The 18,669-nt window shown below is 45.9% G+C and overlaps 1 protein-coding gene across 2 annotated transcripts in view; it reads left to right on the top strand.

Annotated features, from left to right (window-relative positions):
- LOC139765901 (uncharacterized) overlaps nt 1–18,669 on the top strand; it is a 216,114-nt gene that overhangs the window by 178,251 nt on the left and 19,194 nt on the right. For both annotated transcript variants that reach the window (XM_071693845.1, XM_071693846.1), the window contains one exon: nt 12,563–12,784. In XM_071693845.1, coding sequence (XP_071549946.1) covers nt 12,563–12,784 — 222 coding nt within the window. The remainder of the gene's footprint in view (nt 1–12,562; nt 12,785–18,669) is intronic.

Raw genomic sequence — 18,669 nt, 5'->3', positions numbered from 1 at the left:
TCCATCTATAATGTGGAGGTACGAGGCCCAGCTGGGAAATCATCAACGCTGTGCATGTATGATACATATACTACACATACACACATGCATACACACGTGCGTGTATGTATGCCTCCGTGTGGATGCAGGTCGGGTCCACTGCACCGCCGGAGATACGGACCGCGCCAAGCGGTGATAGTAATGACACCATAGTCGCCGTCTCCACCTCGAGATGACATCCACCCACTGCCTTGTGGCGAGGGTCTGCCATCGTGCTCACGCCCAAGTCCACTGTGGTCGAGGGTGTGCCCCCCCAGGTCACGCCGGCGTACTCTACCAACGCTTCAAACTCAAGCCACGGACCCTCGTAGCAATGTTTCAGGAAAAAAACATAACAAATCAGTTTATTTGTGGAGAGTTTGTCTATGTCAGCAGCTGCAGCGAGAGCATGATGAGTTAAGAGGGAGGACTTGCTGATCCGAATATAATAACTCATGGACGCATATCTGATTATAGGTGAGTTCAGTATATCACTCGATGTATCACAGCGGAGGAACCCATTCCCTGGTTGCCCTAGGATCAAACATGAAGGGATAATGTGTGTTTACTTGTGACTCCAAACAAGCTCGATAACGAATTCAGAACACGTGTGCCCAACTGAATGTTTTCGCACGGTGTGATCTCGGGGGGCGTGGGAGAGGAGGAACGAGTCATGCACACACGGGGGAGGACGCCACGTCTTGCGTCACGCAATGATGCTGCTCTGCTGGTACACTGTTGTTGTCAGGCCGGCACTGTGAGCTCCCGGGGTCGGCCTTGTGTGTGTGTGTGTGTGTGTGTGTGTGTGTGTGTGTGTGTGTGTGTGTGTAGGTGGGTGGACGGTCCGTGGAAATGGGCACGGTAACAGGGAACGTCATGAGAGAGAGAGAGAGAGAGAGAGAGAGAGAGAGAGAGAGAGAGAGAGAGAGAGAGAGATCATTACTGTGGCATCGGGTATTAGCGTGAAGGCAGTGAGCCTTCAGTATTCAGGAACAGTCTTGGGTGGTGGAGGGAGGGAGGGAGAGCCTTTTGTTATGGAAATGATGAGAGGCTTCGGGAAAATGCTCTATCATCCACTTACTCGGCAGGCGCTGAGGGAGGGGAGCCAGGCTCCGGGAGGCTCTCCTCCGGCAGGAGCTCCCTCAATCAACTTTATGCCTGCTCGGCCAACGACGACTAAACTCACCGACACATGTCACTGGACAGCTTCTATTGTCCTGTGGAGGAGGTAATCAGACCTCGACACTCACTCCCTCTCCGCTAGGGGCCGACGAAGTAAGAACCCTGCATCTATGTGGGGGGCTCTGAAGAATGCATGGGGTACCGATTTTGCACAGGTTCTGATGAACGTATGAATTCTGGGTAATGTATGAGTACGAAGCGGGTATGGGTCATAAAGATAACGCGTGAGTACTACGAACGAATGGGATCTGAGATGACTATACATGGGTACCAAGCACTTAAGCAACGGATAGACATCGTGTGTATAAAAAGGTGTCGTACAAGAGGAGGCAAACTACGCTGGACGACCGACCCCGAAAACCCCACCACACTATGACCGGGAAAACATCCCATCACCACAGTATTGTTGTGGTTGAGAATTTAAGAGTGGTCTTGCGACTGTGTTGCCTACTAGGAGGCGTGGTATTAACCGCCACACGTAGGGAACGGTCAGGGAGACTGGTCACCCTCTTGTTGCAGAAGTTCATAATTATATACAGAGAGAGAGAGAGAGAGAGAGAGAGAGAGAGAGAGAGAGAGAGAGAGAGAGAGAGAGAGAGAGAGAGAGAGAGAGAGAGAGAGAGAGAGAGAGAGAGAGAGAGAGAGAGAGAGAGAGAGAGAGAGAGAGAGAGAGAGAGAGAGGGTGGGAGAGGGTTGCACAGAAGACCTGGCGGATCTCAGGAGTGGTAGGAACGCACGACTGTGGTTCGTCACTACCACAAGGGGACTGTGGCAGAAAGAGAGAACGAGGAAGAAAGATCAAGCAATGGGAGAATTACGAAGGATCAGAAAAGAAAATTACCCACCAACCCCTCAAAGAAATAAATAATACAGAACCTAATGTTCACCTTTGTCTTACACACACACACACACACACACACACATATATATATATATATAATATAAAGTTGGAGCTCTGGAAGTCCAGGGTGGACGCTTATTATATATCTTATTCTTCTCCGTCGTAACAGACGTGCTATTTACATTCCTGTATGCGCCCTGATGGAGAAATATTCCTGATTTATTTGTATTGCATTTGCGAGACCTTCACGTGTGTCGGTCCGCGGGAGGTGGCCGGCCAGGAGAAATGGTAGCTGGGGATGTGGAAGGAGGAGGAGGAGAAACACACTCAGTGTTTCTGTCTTGTAAATGTGAGTGTGCGCGTTCGCGTCCGCTCATGAATTTCTTTTTCTTGTTAACGTTACTGCCATAATTCTGCCCCCCCCCCCCCCCCCCCCCCCGAGGAGGGGCACCAGTAAATTCTCCGACTTCTGGTGGACTTAAGGAAGGTCTGGATGTGAGGATTTATGGGGCAAAGTTGATTTACTGACGCGGCTCAAGAGAGGGGGGGATGGTGGGGGAGGCAGGGGCAGGAGGAGAAGCAGCGAACACGGGGTCTTCTTCCCTGAAATATGACTGGTCTAATGGACGACACACGGCAGCGGGGAACATATTTATAGGCGTTCATTAGCTTTTACGAGATAGATGTGAAACATCAGCGGTGGTGACTGCTGGAGCATGCGGGAGTACGTATATTTAGTGTTAGTTCACCCATTCGTGTGGTTTGGTTCGTTTTTAGGGATGCGCTACCTCGTTCTCGTACATAGTAGAAATGGGATACTTTCTTAATAAATTCAAGAGAAAATGCCATCCACTCCCGACGCCTTGCCGCATTTCGTCTTACGCAAGGCTTTCACCACCTCTTCTCTTTTCCCCAAACCACTTTCCATGACACTCTCACTTCGCATACCTACCTTTACTTTTGGAAATATATATTCTGAACAGGAGTAGGATTTGTGAACAGTCAATCCTGGGATTATTTAGCGATTTCCTTCCTCTGTGGCAATTTTGGGGGTTACATTTATTTCGTCTTTCCTTCCCCTCCTCTGCCGCAGCAGTGTGTTTAATTAGCACCGTGTTACTCCTCTGATCACAAAGCGTGGATTACCAGTCGCTGTTGTTTCATTTCTGCTCCAATCCTCTGGGATTACAAAGGTTAATAATTTTCCTCTGATGTGGTGAACCAAGAGAGCTGGTTATCTTCAGACACGTCTGGCGTGGCCTTGCATCGCCGTCGAGGCAACACCGGGTACCAAACGTATCTTTACAATTTCACTCTCTAAATCAACTGACAGTTTGCAATCTTGCAAGATTTTTTTCTCAGCGCTGGTTTCTGTATCTATTCTCCGCGTGTTCCCGTAGCCTTCAGAATGGCGTGACCTCGCTCGTCGTGCTTTTTAGGGTCGTGTCGAGGTCTACCGTCGCGTTCAAGGGTTGTGACCCGTCGTTCTCAAGGATCGTCGTGCACATCGTCGTGCTCAAGGGTCGTGCACACCGTCGTGCTTTGAAGAGGTACAGCAACCATCCCCGTCGTAAAATTGCATTCCTGGAAACAATTCTCTTTTCTTCCTCCCACCGCCTCCTCCTCCTCCTCCCCCTCGCTATTCATAACCACTGCAGACGGAGGGGCTTCCATTCATCAGGTATTCAGAATGAAGACGAGTGGCGTATTTCTCCCGTGAAAAGGAGGGGAGATCAGGGATTTGCCATCACGTTCCCACAGCGAATTACGGAATATCAGGAGGAGCTGTATCTCGCACTCCCATTATGATGCCAGGGATCGAATCCGCATTCGTTCTCTTGTCCCCTGTGAACACGACGGTACGGACCTAGAGCAGGCCGATCCGACCCTTGAGCACGACGGTACGACCCTTGAGCAGGACGGTACGCACCTAGAGCAGGCAGGTACGGACCTTGAGCAGGAAGGTACGAAGGTAAGACTCTTGAGCACGACGGTACGACCCTTGAGCAGGACGGTACGCACCTAGAGCAGGCAGGTACGGACCTTGAGCAGGAAGGTACGAAGGTCAGACTCTTGAGCACGACGGTACGGACCTAGAGCAAGACGGTAAGGCTCTTGAGCACGGAGGCACGACCCTTGATCACAACAGTACAACTCTATAAACACGGTGTTATGACCCCCCTGAACAAGACGGTACGACCCTTGAGCACAGCAGCACGACCCTTGACGACAGTGTTGCTACTCGCCTGGGTGTGATGGCGTGACAGACAAAGGCCACTAAGAAGGTCGTAACCTTCGTGATTAAGAGATCAGGCAGCGCTACCGACCAGATTCACCACAGATGCAAAATATTCATGAATCACTCAGCACGATGCGCCGTCAAGGAATATCTAGTGTATGATTCCTCCAAGTTCCACTGTACAATAGAAAAAAAACAACTATTTGAACATCTACTCAGTACCAGAAATGGCACAGAAATCTAATCGATACGCCCTGTGGCACAGGACATGACTGACTGTGTCCTGAACGAACAAAGACGTGAAAACATAAAACTTTTAACGAACGTCCCACAAGTTTCAAGTCGCCCAAGACACTTAAACAAATGTGTCAAATGTTTCACTTGGACAAAAGTTTTACTGAGAGTTTTAAGGCAAGTTCCACCAGACTTGGAAATAAATTGCTAATGAAACCCACATCATTTCTGAGCGGCGTGGAAATCGTTGACACATAAAAACACACCAGGTTAAAAACAGAGGATGGGGAAAACATTTTTCTCGACAATAATTGTATGATATTGATTACGACATTGACGATGATGCTGTTAACTAGAATAGTCCCTTAATTCTAGGCGCAGCCCCCGTTTTCTGTAGCCGGAGGAAATATGTAACCTTGTGTCATACGGTTGACGAGGCGTTACCGTACTCCACCCGCTCCAGGTTAACACCAGGGGTGAAAAGTCACCTCTGACGAGGCTGCATCACTGGAAGTCTAGTCTCGTCAAAGGACTTCAACACTCTGAAGGATTCTACATTCCCCTGATACCGGAAGCAGCAAATCCCTGGGTTACAGGAGCCTTCAGAAAGGTCCTGTGGTAATTACACACACACACACACACACACACACACACACACACACACACACATCATCATCATCACTATCGTGAGGGAAGCTACTACCATCTCATGTGTATAGCAGAAGGTGACTAATTGGGTTGAGAGCGAGGGGCTGGAAATCCTCCCCTCTTGTATTATCACTTTTCAAAAGAAGGAACAGCGGAAGGAGCTAAGTGAGGTTAGTCACTCAAAGGCAATATGAATAACAGATTATTTTTGTTCCAGTATACTGTCCAGGAAGAACATGCATGACAGGCTAGGGATTTCTTCGTAAACACCCCTGGATTCCCTCTAAATCCCACCCAACCCTCCGATCTTCCTCCCGAAATCCCCATGAGATTCGTGAGTGAGTCTTCCTCGTGCGCGTCCCGTATAATCCCGAGCAATAAATCACCATCTGCCTGACCTTTTGGGGGAAGGAGGGGGTGTTCGTCTAATGCTTCAGTTAGGGCATAAAATACACCTATATATCAAGCCTGGAAGACCTGACAGTTCCCGTACTGTGTGTGTGAGTGTGTGTGTGTGTGTTCGTTATCACGACCCCCCCCCCACCCCCAGTGCCGACAGCGGGGTGGGGTGGGGATGAGTTGGGGTTGAGGTTTTGGGGGGAAGAGATAATAAGCTATAGATTATACCTGGCGCCAAACATCGTCTCTCCAAGTCACCGGAAAGGTCTTGGACGATTGTCTTTTCTTTTTCTTCCTGTTGTCCTTTTTTTCTGCGATGCGACGATGGGAGGAGGAGGAAGAAGAACAGCCAAGCTTCAGAGACCTTTTTTTTTGGGGGGGGAAGGGGGGAAGGGGAGGGTAAGACCATTAAAGCTTTAAGGGGTAGGCAGTAAGTCTTCAAGAGACTTCCAGCGCAGGTTAAAAAGAAAAACAAAACATAAAACTGCAGAGGTTTTGGCGAAGGATATAAAGTCTTCGAACCTCTTGGGAGAAGTGGGGCGTGGAGGGGAAGGAGGCTGGATGTCTTGTACGATTATGGGGAAGGGGAAAACTCTGGAAGACCTATTTTGGTCAAGGGCAAATTCCGAAATTCCAGGCAAAATAATAACTTCTGGAACATTTAGAAGGGAGAGTAATTTTTTTTATTTAGGTTTTCGTAGGATTTCTTTTCATTTTTTCAAGGCAGGAGGTTTTCTTAATTCTAAAGAGAAAATAAAATGTAAAGCTCCATTAGCGAAAATAAGTCTTTGAGCCTAAAAAGCAGGAGGAAGAGGTCTTTGTGCTTTGGGGGAAAAGGGAAATAATCATGGTCTTGAGAAGAAGCAAGAAGTCGAAGAACGTTTCGTTGAAGAGCCAAATCCTGGAGCCCTGGCTGAAGTAGCAGTTTCTTTGGCCATTCGAGATGGAACAGTGTACTGGACAGTCTGTTGTTGCTGTCTCTCAGAGGTACTAAGAGAAGGAGTATGTCATTACAGCTTAAGGGGAAGGGATGGCCCGAGAGATTCCGGACATGAAATGTGCCTGAATGTTTTTGGAAGGTTAGAATTTCTTCGTGATCTCTAAGGAAATACAGAGTCTTAGGCTGACAGCTTCTTCGGGAAGGACCCAATAATCCAAAATCTTAAAGAGACACCAATTAGAACTTGAGGCAACTGAGAAAATCTCATGGCTTTTACAGCAATAGGCCTTTGGGCTCAGATATCAGAATCTTGGAAGCTGTTGTAAAGGGAAAACGAAGTCAAAGTTATTGGGAAATGGACATATCTTAGAGCTCCCTGAGGTCCGAGCGAGTCCAATAGATTCTGGTGAAGAAATACGATCTTAAAAGAGTTCCGAGTTTTTTTTCCATGAAAGAGGTTCTAAGAACGTTTTGAGGCAAGAAGCAGGGATTCGAACTTACGGGGAAATGATAATTCTTAGATCCTTTCAAGAGGGAGCGAACCCTGGGGTTTCGGGTGGAAGAAACAGAAAACCGTAAGCACTTCGGAGGAATCGGCACATATCAGAGCAGTATGGAAAGAGACGTTTGCACCTCAGATTTCTTATCTTTTTTTTTTAATAAGGATCATCTCTGGAGGCATCTTGCTGAAAGAGCTCATCTTTAAGTTTCTGCGGAAAGAGCTGGTCTTTGATCTTCACGAGATGAAAACGTACCGGCGCATTCTATTTTTCAATTTTTTTTTTGAAATTTTTTTTTCAGAACTTCTGGATATATGAATATATCTTTTATTTTCTATTTTTGGTTAAGGAGTTGGTTGTAAAGCTCTTGGGAGAGAAACAAGCCTTATATTTCTTGTGTTTTTTTGGGTGGAGAATTAGCAAGCTATCAGGTTGAGACAGCAAACCCACAGGCTTTATGAGATGGAGGAACGTCTCAGATACAGTAGAAAACAGCAGCACAGGTCTTTGAATTACTCGAGGATGAACTCCCTGAAGAGTTCTGACAAAAAAGAGAGAGTGTATAGGTCTGGTGAGCTTTCAGGGAAGGATATGGTTTGATGGTTTATGAGAAAAAAAACGTCGGGTTCATGTACATTTTCAAACGGTAGAGAAAAGGGAATATTCATTAGCGACCTTACAGGAAGGTACATAATTAGAACTTCTTTGCGTGGTGAGGTGCTTGGCAACTTATACGACACCGTTGCCTATAGGAAACATACGCTCTCTGGGAACAGAAAATTCTGAAAATTCAATACGTAGAAAGGAAACGAAAAATTAACATAAAACTGAGAATTATTCCCGGGAAAACAAATGATCATAGGGACTCACGATGGCGTAAGATAATCAAAAGGACAAAGGAAAGAAACACGGGAGCTCTAAGGGGGTCGGGAGGAAGAAAGTGCAAAACGCATTTTCCTAAAACGAGCTGAATGTAGAAAAAAAAATGCTTGAAGAACGAAAAAAAAAAGTCTCGAGCTTATTAATCTTCAGATGCTGGAGGCTGCCGTGTAAGTTTGCTTCCCAGGGAGTGGTGGTGGTGGGCTGGGCAAGGGGCCTTATCCCGCTCTCGAGATGTTCATTTGCCCTCACGTAATATTATAATTTTTCTTTTTTTTAATTCCCCACCTTAAAGCTTGGGAATATGTTCCCTCATTTCTACTGTGAGTTACGACCATCATCTCTACCCCCACGGTACCACTGTGATCAACAATCTCTCTCTCTCTCTCTCTCTCTCTCTCTCTCTCTCTCTCTCTCTCTCTCTCTCTCTCTCTCTCTCTCTCTCTCTCTCTCTCTCTCTCTCTCTTTATATATATATATATATATATATATATATATATATATATATATATATATATATATATATATATATATATTTATTTTTTCATTTATTTATTCACGCGTGAAACCTTAAACCGAAATGACTGATACCATAAAAACGTGATACCTTTTTACGTTGATACCTCCAAGGGTACCAAACGTCAGGGCGGGGAGGGAGGGAGGCGAGGACCTGCATCACGGCAGGAGAGCACCTCAAGTTACGCCGTAAAACAAATCCCCGAAGTGATAAACCCGGGCCGGAATGTCCCCCTCACGCCTGCCCGCAAATTATACAAGGGCCGTGGGTCGTGGTGGTGTCTCAGGCTGGCCTAGGAGGGCCATGTATGGAGTCAGTTGTGGCCTTGTTGGTGAGAGGGAGTAACGGCGGAGTGCGTGGGGGGGAAAGGCCAGATAGCGGAAGACCTGACTGACGACGCATTCTACTGCTGGAGGGCAGCACGTATGTGAAACGGCAGATAACGGAGGACCTGATGGTCCGCGACGACGTCATCCGCGCCGGGGTAATACATGGAGAGGGCCAGATACCCAAGAACCTTTGTGGTCTATGACGAGGTGTATCCCGCAGGAGAACAGTACTTGGGGAGGGTAAGAGAATACCCTGATGGTTCATGACTAGGTCGTCTGCCGAAAAAACAAACAATGTAACCTATTTCGAGGGAGAATTGCAGCTCCCTACTACCCTCCCCCACCTTCTCCTCCCGCTCACCTCAGCCGTCAAGAAAATAAGTCTGAGGGAGGACCAGGCACGCCGCAGTCTGAATATATACACTGACATGGAAATTTCAGAGGAACGGATGAATGGAAAACACATTCTGATCTAATTTCGGCAGCCTGGGAGGGAGGGATTTTTCCCCCAGCTTCTCTATAAATATAAAAATGTGGGAACACACGCGCGATGTAACCTTATTCTCGAATGGGATTATTTACTGGTACTCAGTGGCGCCAGGTTACTTGTCTGGCTGTGTGTTAGTCACGTGCGTTGTGATGGTCTTCGCCCTCACGTTACGTGAAGGTCACGCACTCCAACCTTCCCGTAGCTCTACTGCTACACGAACTTCTGCTCCTGACGTCAGCTTTCCACATGTAGAGTCTTGCATGTCTGACAAGTCGGTGTTGCTTATCTAATAAATTCTAAATCTCCGTCCCTTCTCTTATAATAACCCCTGAAAACGATAAAAGTCTCTGGATTTAAAATCTCAGCCCCCCCAGAAAAATATCTCACTGTATCAGTCCACTGGATTTATTTCCGTCCCCTCCTCCCTACTCAAAAATATTAACCATCCAATACTTCTACTCAAATATATATTTGACCACTTCCCGTACCCTACTCAATAATGTTGCCTTACCTTCCCCTCACAAACATGACCCTCCCCCATCCCCTACTTTAAAATATTACCTCCTCACCACACTACTCATAAATGTTATCTCCTACCATCATCATCTCCTCCTCCATCCCCTCATCCACAAATATAATCCCTATCCTCCACCTCAAAAACATTACGTCCCAATCCCAACTCAGAAATATCATCCCCGTCCCCGCAACTCAAAATACTACCTGCTCTTGTCCCCCCCTACCCCAGAATCAGTCCCTCCTCAGCTCCTCAAAAGTACTAGCCCGTCCTGTCCCCCTTACTTAAAAATACTACTTCCCTCCTTCAGTACATTAATGATATGGTCGTAAAGTTATGTCACAGCGTCGTAGTATTGCGAGGGGATGTAATGCGTTAACGTGTCGTGTGTGTGGGTGTGTGTGTGTGTGTGTGTGTGTGTGTGTGTGTGTGTGGCAAGAGACGGAAAGAAGAACCACCTTCACTTGAGCCATCCTGCTGCTGCTGCTGCTAGTAGTGGGTAGGTGTGGATGTGTGTGTGTGCGTGTGTGTGCGTGTGTGTGTGTGTATTATCTCTTCTCTGTTCTCCGCCCCAACTCCGGTGTTTGCGCTGAAAATCTCGTGGTCAAGTAGCGGCAAGAAGGAGGTGGAGACGTCGCCTAGGATAATCTCCCCGGACGGCCACCCAGGCACATGTGGAGAGGTTGTAATTAGTAGACAGACAGGGAGGGGGGAGGGGGAGGGGGTTGTGTTTGGCCGGGACAGCAGGAGTTTCATTTCCTCGACTGAAATGTGGGATTTATTCTGGAGGAGGGGAATTACCCGCTCTCAAGAGAGAGAGAGAGAGAGAGAGAGAGAGAGAGAGAGAGAGAGAGAGAGAGAGAGAGATTTTGGAGGGTAGGTGGTGCGTACATCAGCAGTGGCTCAGCTGGTGGTGACGTCGCTGCCTGGAACTTGAGGACCAGTTCGATGACGTGTGTGTGTGTGTGTGTGTGTGTGTGTGTGTGTGTGTCTGAACCCCACATACATGAGTATAAAGACAACTGTGAACGTCTTTGTGGCTCAAGCGAGAAAACTGGTCACAGCCTGTTCTGTCCTTGAGACAATTACAACCACAAACAACGATTGTTGTGGGTTGTTGAGTGTTGGCGGGGTGGGTGGGAGAGAGAGGGTTGTGTGTGTGGTGGTGGGGATACAATTGTCTACACCCACCACTATAATCATACACGAAGTTGAAAGTCATCATCATAAACAGTATTTGAAGCGATGATTTGCTCTTACACACAACCAATTAATACTTGCCATATGTAATTCGACTTATAAATTGGACCCACGCAAATTACCACTCCCAGCGCTCTGGTTATTGCCTTTCCAATAACCAGTTAAAATACATGAGGTTTAATCATTTCAATGTGTAAAACGCTCGAAAAAAAAGTGTATAGCATTACTGATTAAACACATGTAAATGATTAGTGCAAAAAAAAAAAAAATTCTAATAAAACAAAAGCATAGTATTAATGATAACACACACACACACACACATACACACACACACACACACACACACACACACACACATATATATAATATATATATATATATATATATATATATATATATATATATAAATATAACTATATATATATATATATATATATATATATATATATATATATATATATATATATATATATATATATATATATATATATATATATATATATATATATATATATATATATAGGGTTGAGGGTCAAGTCAATTGGGAGGTGAGTTTGAATGGTGAAAAACTGGAGGAAGTGAAGTGTTTTAGATATCTGGGAGTGGATCTGTCAGCGGATGGAACCATGGAAGCGGAAGTGGATCATAGGGTGGGGGAGGGGGCGAAAATTTTGGGAGCCTTGAAAAATGTGTGGAAGTCGAGAACATTATCCCGGAAAGCAAAAATGGGTATGTTTGAAGGAATAGTAGTTCCAACAATGTTGTATGGTTGCGAGGCGTGGGCTATGGATAGAGTTGTGCGCAGGAGGATGGATGTGCTGGAAATGAGATGTTTGAGGACAATGTGTGGTGTGAGGTGGTTTGATCGAGTAAGTAACGTAAGGGTAAGAGAGATGTGTGGAAATAAAAAGAGCGTGGTTGAGAGAGCAGAAGAGGGTGTTTTGAAATGGTTTGGGCACATGGAGAGAATGAGTGAGGAAAGATTGACCAAGAGGATATATGTGTCGGAGGTGGAGGGAACGAGGAGAAGAGGGAGACCAAATTGGAGGTGGAAAGATGGAGTGAAAAGGATTTTGTGTGATCGGGGCCTGAACATGCAGGAGGGTGAAAGGAGGGCAAGGAATAGAGTGAATTGGAGCGATGTGGTATACAGGGGTTGACGTGCTGTCAGTGGATTGAATCAAGGCATGTGAAGCGTCCGGGGTAAACCATGGAAAGCTGTGTAGGTATGTATATTTCCGTGTGTGGACGTGTGTATGTACATGTGTATGGGGGGGGTTGGGCCATTTCTTTCGTCTGTTTCCTTGCGCTACCTCGCAAACGCGGGAGACAGCGACAAAGTCTAAAAAAAAAAAAAAAAAAAAAAAAAAAAAATATATATATATATATATATATATATATATATATATATATATATATATATGAATAGTGTGGAATGAATAATGTAGAGCAAACAAATGCATAGCATTAATGAAAAACTATGTAAATGAATAGCATGGTATGAATAATGTAGAGTGAATCAAACAAATACATAGTGTTGATAAAAACCATGTGAATGAACAGTGTAGAATGAACCATGAATACTGAATGAACGTCTTACCTATGTATAGGGAAACCCTTGTCTACTTACAGTGGTGAAGATGAGAAGCAGCGGTGAGCACGACGGGAGGGCCTCGCTGCGGCAGGCGCTGCTGACGGCGCCCCTGCTGTTGACGCTGCTGGTGGCGGCGGGCGTCCACGGCTGCGACATCTCCGAGTACTCGTGTGAGGACGGAGGCTGCGTCTCCCTCAGCCACTTCTGCGACGGCGTGGCTCACTGCACAGACTACTCGGACGAGCCCCCGGGCTGTTCAGGTACACAGACCATCATGAGCTACACAAGGTCACCTGGTCACGTGAACCACACAATTAAAGGACCCTATAGTTAAGGTGGGAGAGATTACGACAGGCGTTACACTGGAACCCCACCTATGAAGGGGCATGGGTGAAAGGCAGCTTTAAAAGTCATGTTTATAAAACGGGTCAATGACGCATATGCTGTAGGAAGGCAGGCACATACACACGCTGTATCAACACCGTTACATGCTGTATCAACAACCACCTTAGATGTAAACACACACACAGACATACATGCTACTACTACTACTACTACTACAACTACTACTACTACTACAACTACTACTACTACTACTACTACTACTACTATTACTACGAGGATGACGAGGAAGACCAGAGCTACTCCTACACTCTGGATCTTGCGAGAGCAACCAATACGCCAAAAAAGAGATATTTTATCGGCATTTTATGATATTTTGCAAAAAAGAAAAAGAGGAACACGACCCCCCATCTCTTTTTTCCCCCCCATTTCCGTAGGTCGATGAGTTTATTACGGCCTCAGCTGATATCATCTCCCGTGAAAAATGAAGTAATGACTTTTATTGAAAAATATGTAACGTGTGGCGATTGGAAGGCCTTTGAAGTTTCGGAATGAGTGAGTGAGGGCGGAACAACTTTGTGTGTGTATATATATATATATATATATATATATATATATATATATATATATATATATATATATATATATATATAAACTACTCCTGGATCTATTTCTGCTGGCCAAGGTCGCGCTACTTCCAGTAGCAGGGGAATGTAGACCCCTCCAGAGTGTGTTGTGTTCCCACGAAAATGGATCACATGAATGATAAAACATACACACGAGTGGTGTCATACCTAATACATCCTTAACATACGTACGCACACACTCATACACATTCAAGGATTCACACACCACATCCTGGGGGAGGAGGAGGAGACATCGGAAGCCGGTGTGGCAGGGATGTCTGGTTCGTTGGCGAGGTTCGCGGGCAGCGTATTCGCTCCCGCGCTGCTCCTGGTGTTGACGGCCGACCAGCGCTGATTGCCTATTCACAAGCATCATGGCCATTCATGCTACAACAGTTACGTCTCTCCTTGCTCTTTTTTTTTCAACTCATCCAATCATCCGGTATTTCTAGGATGCAGAGCCCCGCGGTTACAGCTGTATCCTTCATTTAGTATTGTGTGTGTAGGAGTTGATCTGTATTTTTTCACAGAGTTCGTACATTAAACTAAAGAGATGTGGGTCAGTAGTCTGTGAAAATGACATTTACACTCGAATCGCCACTTCACGAAAGATCAAATAAAATTACGTAATTACACAAGTGAAGGTCAACTTTTCAGGGCACAGCAATGAGCTTCAAAGATTCATAGAAAAAACAATGGAAAAAAGATGAAAGTAAAATATTGGCCGAGCAGATCTTAGGGATGGCGTCGACCTTCTGTCTGTCTCTCTCTCTCTCTCTCTCTCTCTCTCTCTCTCTCTCTCTCTCTCTCTCTCTCTCTCTCTCTCTCTCTCTCTCATCTGCCGTGTGTCACAAGACTTGACATTTTTACCCCCATCCCCCGCGAGAGAGAGAGAGAGAGAGAGAGAGAGAGAGAGAGAGAGAGAGAGAGAGAGAGAGAGAGAGAGAGAGAGAGAGAGAGAGAGAACTGCGAGTGGCATTTTGAGATGGATAAATCCGAAGCTCCGATGATACAGTTCACCTCCAATAATCTTTCCGTGTGCGACCCATCTAAAACACGACAGCTAAAAGCGCGCGACGAGGCATGGAAGGAGAGAGAGAGAGAGAGAGAGAGAGAGAGAGAGAGAGAGAGAGAGAGAGAGAGAGAGAGAGAGAGAGAGAAACCATGAGCAACTCAATTGCCTTGGAAGGAGCACGCGCATCTAAGGGCACCGAGAACCTCAGGATAAACCAACACACACGTCATGTACAACTGCAATGTGTTTACACGCGAATCCCTAAGAGCGTCCAGGGGGTCGGTCGACCCACAGCGCCTGGCTGCACACTTGACGTGATTTATTCTACGTATTCTTCCACAGTGTCCCCAGGTCGTGTGACTCACGCCACCCTGGCCATCCACGGTCGCTGGCAATAAGCGCTCGTGGGCTGTTCTTGTGGGACGTGGGTGCGGGCTGACGACAACTGCTCCTCACGTTCCATAATTCATGTCGTCTGCTACTACGCACAAAACACTTAATTTCCACTTCACTCCAGAGCAAGAAAAAAAAGAAGAAAAAAGAAAAATACATCCCAGTGCTGTCTCGTCCCCTCCCCCTCCTCTATCGAACTGGGGGGAGGAGGGGTGAGGGGTGTGGTGGAGGGGGGGAAAATATTTTCCACCAACGCTCAGAATCTATTCAGAAGTTTGAAATTAAAATGAAGTGTTTGAGAATCTGATGATATTGGGTATCGATCTTGCCCTCCCAACACCAGACGGAGCACCGGTAACACCACCAGCAGGAGGAGGAGGAGGAGGAGGAGGAGCGGCGACAGCGGCAGTGGCGAGGAGGAGAAGGAGTCCAGGAGTCGCGGGTGCTGCTGCTGCTGCTGCTGCTGCTTCCGGCGAGGCCGCCTTCTGTAGGATTCTCTCCTTTTCTCCCTTTTCTCTTATTTCTTTAGTCTTCGCTAACTCTCAAAACGTCCTCTTCATCTTTATTCTTGGTTATATAGATTACATTTCCTCCTGACTTCTTCCTCTTCTTCCTACACGAAGTAGTCCTCGGGCCCTACATCTGTCTTATCTCTTCGTCTTCACCACCATCATAGCGACCCCTTGCCTCACCCTTGACTCCTTCGTTGTTCCCTGCTAAATCTTCGTCGACCCTCCAGTCTCGTTTTCTTCGTCCTCTTTCCTCTCCCTTTAAAACAGAACAGCATTACGACCGTCCACAATGTCTCATCTTCCCGTCAGGTCTTCCTCCCGGCCTTGTGCGTCTCTCTTCCCCTTCTCTGCCTTCGGGACCTTCCCCTTGTGTACTCAGTCAGTTCCCCCTCACCTCCATGTGTCGGCAGGTCTCCCACACCCACGAGGCCCATTCCTACACGAGTGTACTAACCTTTTTTCCTCGTGCGGTGGATTCCTTTCTCTTCCTTCATTATTTCCCTTTCACTTCAAGGCTTCATCTTGCTGCCGAATGACCCCGACGCTGATTCTCCGTACGGACCATTTTCCTGACACTTTTTTTTTTTTACTTTCTCATTCCCAACTTTAACATCTGTGTCCATCTGTCATTGATCTTCTTCCTCTAATCATCCCTCCTCGACCCTTGCATATTCTCCTTGGCCTCTAATGCCAGCTAATTCCCGTTGTCTCTTCTCATGTACCACGTGAGGGACGCGACACAAACAATGACCCTCTCGACCCACACATATCTCTTTTAGGCTTCTACATCATATACTCCCCACCCAACCCACCCCCAATTTTCTTTCCATCCCATTTGTTCAGCCACTACCTCCATACCTCACTCTTTCTAGGTTTCCCTCTCACATAATCTTGACCCACACTATCTCCCCCATCACACCCCCCCTCCCCCTTTCTTTCTCTCTCTCCTAACACCACTCACTCCCAGCCATCCAATATTTACCTCTTCTGGATGCCTTCCAACTTACTCACCCTCGGGGGCCCACTATATCTACCTTCTCCGTGGACGATGTTCTCTCGCTTGTGTCTTGAGGTATTCCTCCAACTCTTCATCTACACACTGGCCTTCCAAATTCTCCGGTCTTCTATTATTCCCCCCACCAATTAAAAAGTCAACACTCACTTATCATCTGACCTACAGCCTACCTTATCGCATCTTTTCTCCCATTTTTTTCGTACTTATTTTTCTTCCCTCTCTACGAATCCCACCTTCGCCTATCTTCTACCCTCGGCTTCCCTTATCTACAACCACCCACACTGCCTTTACCACTCCCTTTTCAGTGTAATGGTCGCATCACCATCCTGATGTCCCTCTCTCGCCTTTCCTCGTTATCTCCCGTCGACTGCCTCCGTCTTTTTCCCTCTATCTACTCCTCCTCTTCCTCTTGCTCTCTCCCTCTTCTCTGGCCCATTCCCATCTCCCTGTGCAATCCACGGTACCATCCTCATTACTGATTAATTAGCATCGTCCTTTGCCTTTCCCTATTACCCCTATTCTTTTCCCTTTCCTTTCACTTCTTTCTTTCCAGCCTCAAACATTGTTTTCATTCCTCTTTTTTTTTCTCCCGCTTTCTTCTATTTCTTTTTCGTGTATGTCTTTCTCATCATCGTCTCATTACCATCTCGTTAATTTTCCTCCATGATTCATTCCTCACAAGCCTTCCTATTAGTCTTCTTATTTTCCTTACATTTAACAGGACTTCTTATTAGACTTTTAACACATGTATATTTCTTTCTTTGATCCTTTTTAATTTCAATTCTATTTTCTGATTTATTTCCAATCTTATCTTTAATTCTTACCACCGTTTATATTTGTTCTTTACTTTCTTATTCGTTTCCTTCTCTTCTTTTCTTTCTTTCGCCTCCACCGCATTCCTGTCTTCCATATGCCTAGGGACTTCAGAGTATCACACCGGGAGCCAAAATGTATTCGAATGTGGCGGCGGAGTGATCGGCTGCCCGATCGCGATGAGAGAGAGAGAGAGAGAGAGAGAGAGAGAGAGAGAGAGAGAGAGAGAGAGAGAGAGAGAGCGCCAATCTTTTCGTCTGGGTATTGTGCTTACGGCAAGTCGCAAATGTATTATGGAAGTTGGGTTTATTGAGTTAAGGTCTCTGGTTATTGGGGGATGGCGCAACGGAATACTGTACAATAAGCCAGTGCACAGTACTATCTACTCTCTCTCTCTCTCTCTCTCTCTCTCTCTCTCTCTCTCTCTCTCTCTCTCTCTCTCTCTCTCTCTCTTATCTATCTATCTATCTACCTACCTATCTCTACATATATATATATATATATATATATATATATATATATATATATATATATATATATATATATATATATATATATATATATATATATATATATATATATATATATATATATATATATATATAAGTGCCAGTGAAATGCAAAGTAATATTTCTCAATGTAAAAGAGTTATGAATTTTCGGGGACATTATATGTATCACTTGGGAGTTATCTGTATTTTATTAGCCTCCACGTCAAATTTATTGGCTCGTAAAACTGTAGCTGAACGTTGGCCCACATCACGTTCCCTTAGGCAAACAGTCGTTCAATTTTTCTGCTCCCCGTTTTATCATCTGCTTCGGGCGTTATCAGGCGTCATCATCAGACGGCCGAGTAACATTATCGTAGATTAAACACCTTTCGTGAGTTTGTTTCCCCCACAACAGCAATTTTCATTCTTCTAATGATCTATCATGACTCGTCCTCCTCCTCCTCCTACTCCTCCTCCTCCTCCTAGTGAAATAAATCGGTCTAGTCTTCGCCTTTTAAAAGTTTATTCACGACGCAGATCGCGAGTCCCGGGCGTCAATCTGTTCTCCTCGTTCATCGTTCTCCATTCACAGCATCAGGAAGAAAAAACGTATATTTCCACCAAGCGTGATTTATGTCTGCCTATATCCCTCAGCCACCCTCGGATTTATTCACAACGAGCGTTGCACCCTCGCGTTAACTTTGTTCAGCTTATTCTTCAACCTGTTTATGCGACAGATCAAAATGTCCCTCCCACCTCCCTTCCTAAGTCCCGTCCCTTCTACCGTTCGATCACTCCCTCCATACTGATCCAAAAAAGGGATATGTGAAATTTGTTATCCCATTTTGTCTGACGCGAGGCCGGTCGCCTCTCTCTCTCTCTCTCTCTCTCTCTCTCTCTCTCTCTCTCTCTCTCTCTCTCTCTCTACAAGGCAGGAGG

This window comes from Panulirus ornatus, chromosome 56, assembly GCF_036320965.1.
Source record: "Panulirus ornatus isolate Po-2019 chromosome 56, ASM3632096v1, whole genome shotgun sequence".
In the NCBI taxonomy this organism is placed as follows: Eukaryota; Metazoa; Arthropoda; class Malacostraca; order Decapoda; family Palinuridae; genus Panulirus; species Panulirus ornatus.
The sequence above is the reverse complement of the archived record's forward strand: the minus strand, read 5'-3'. Positions and strand labels throughout refer to the sequence as shown.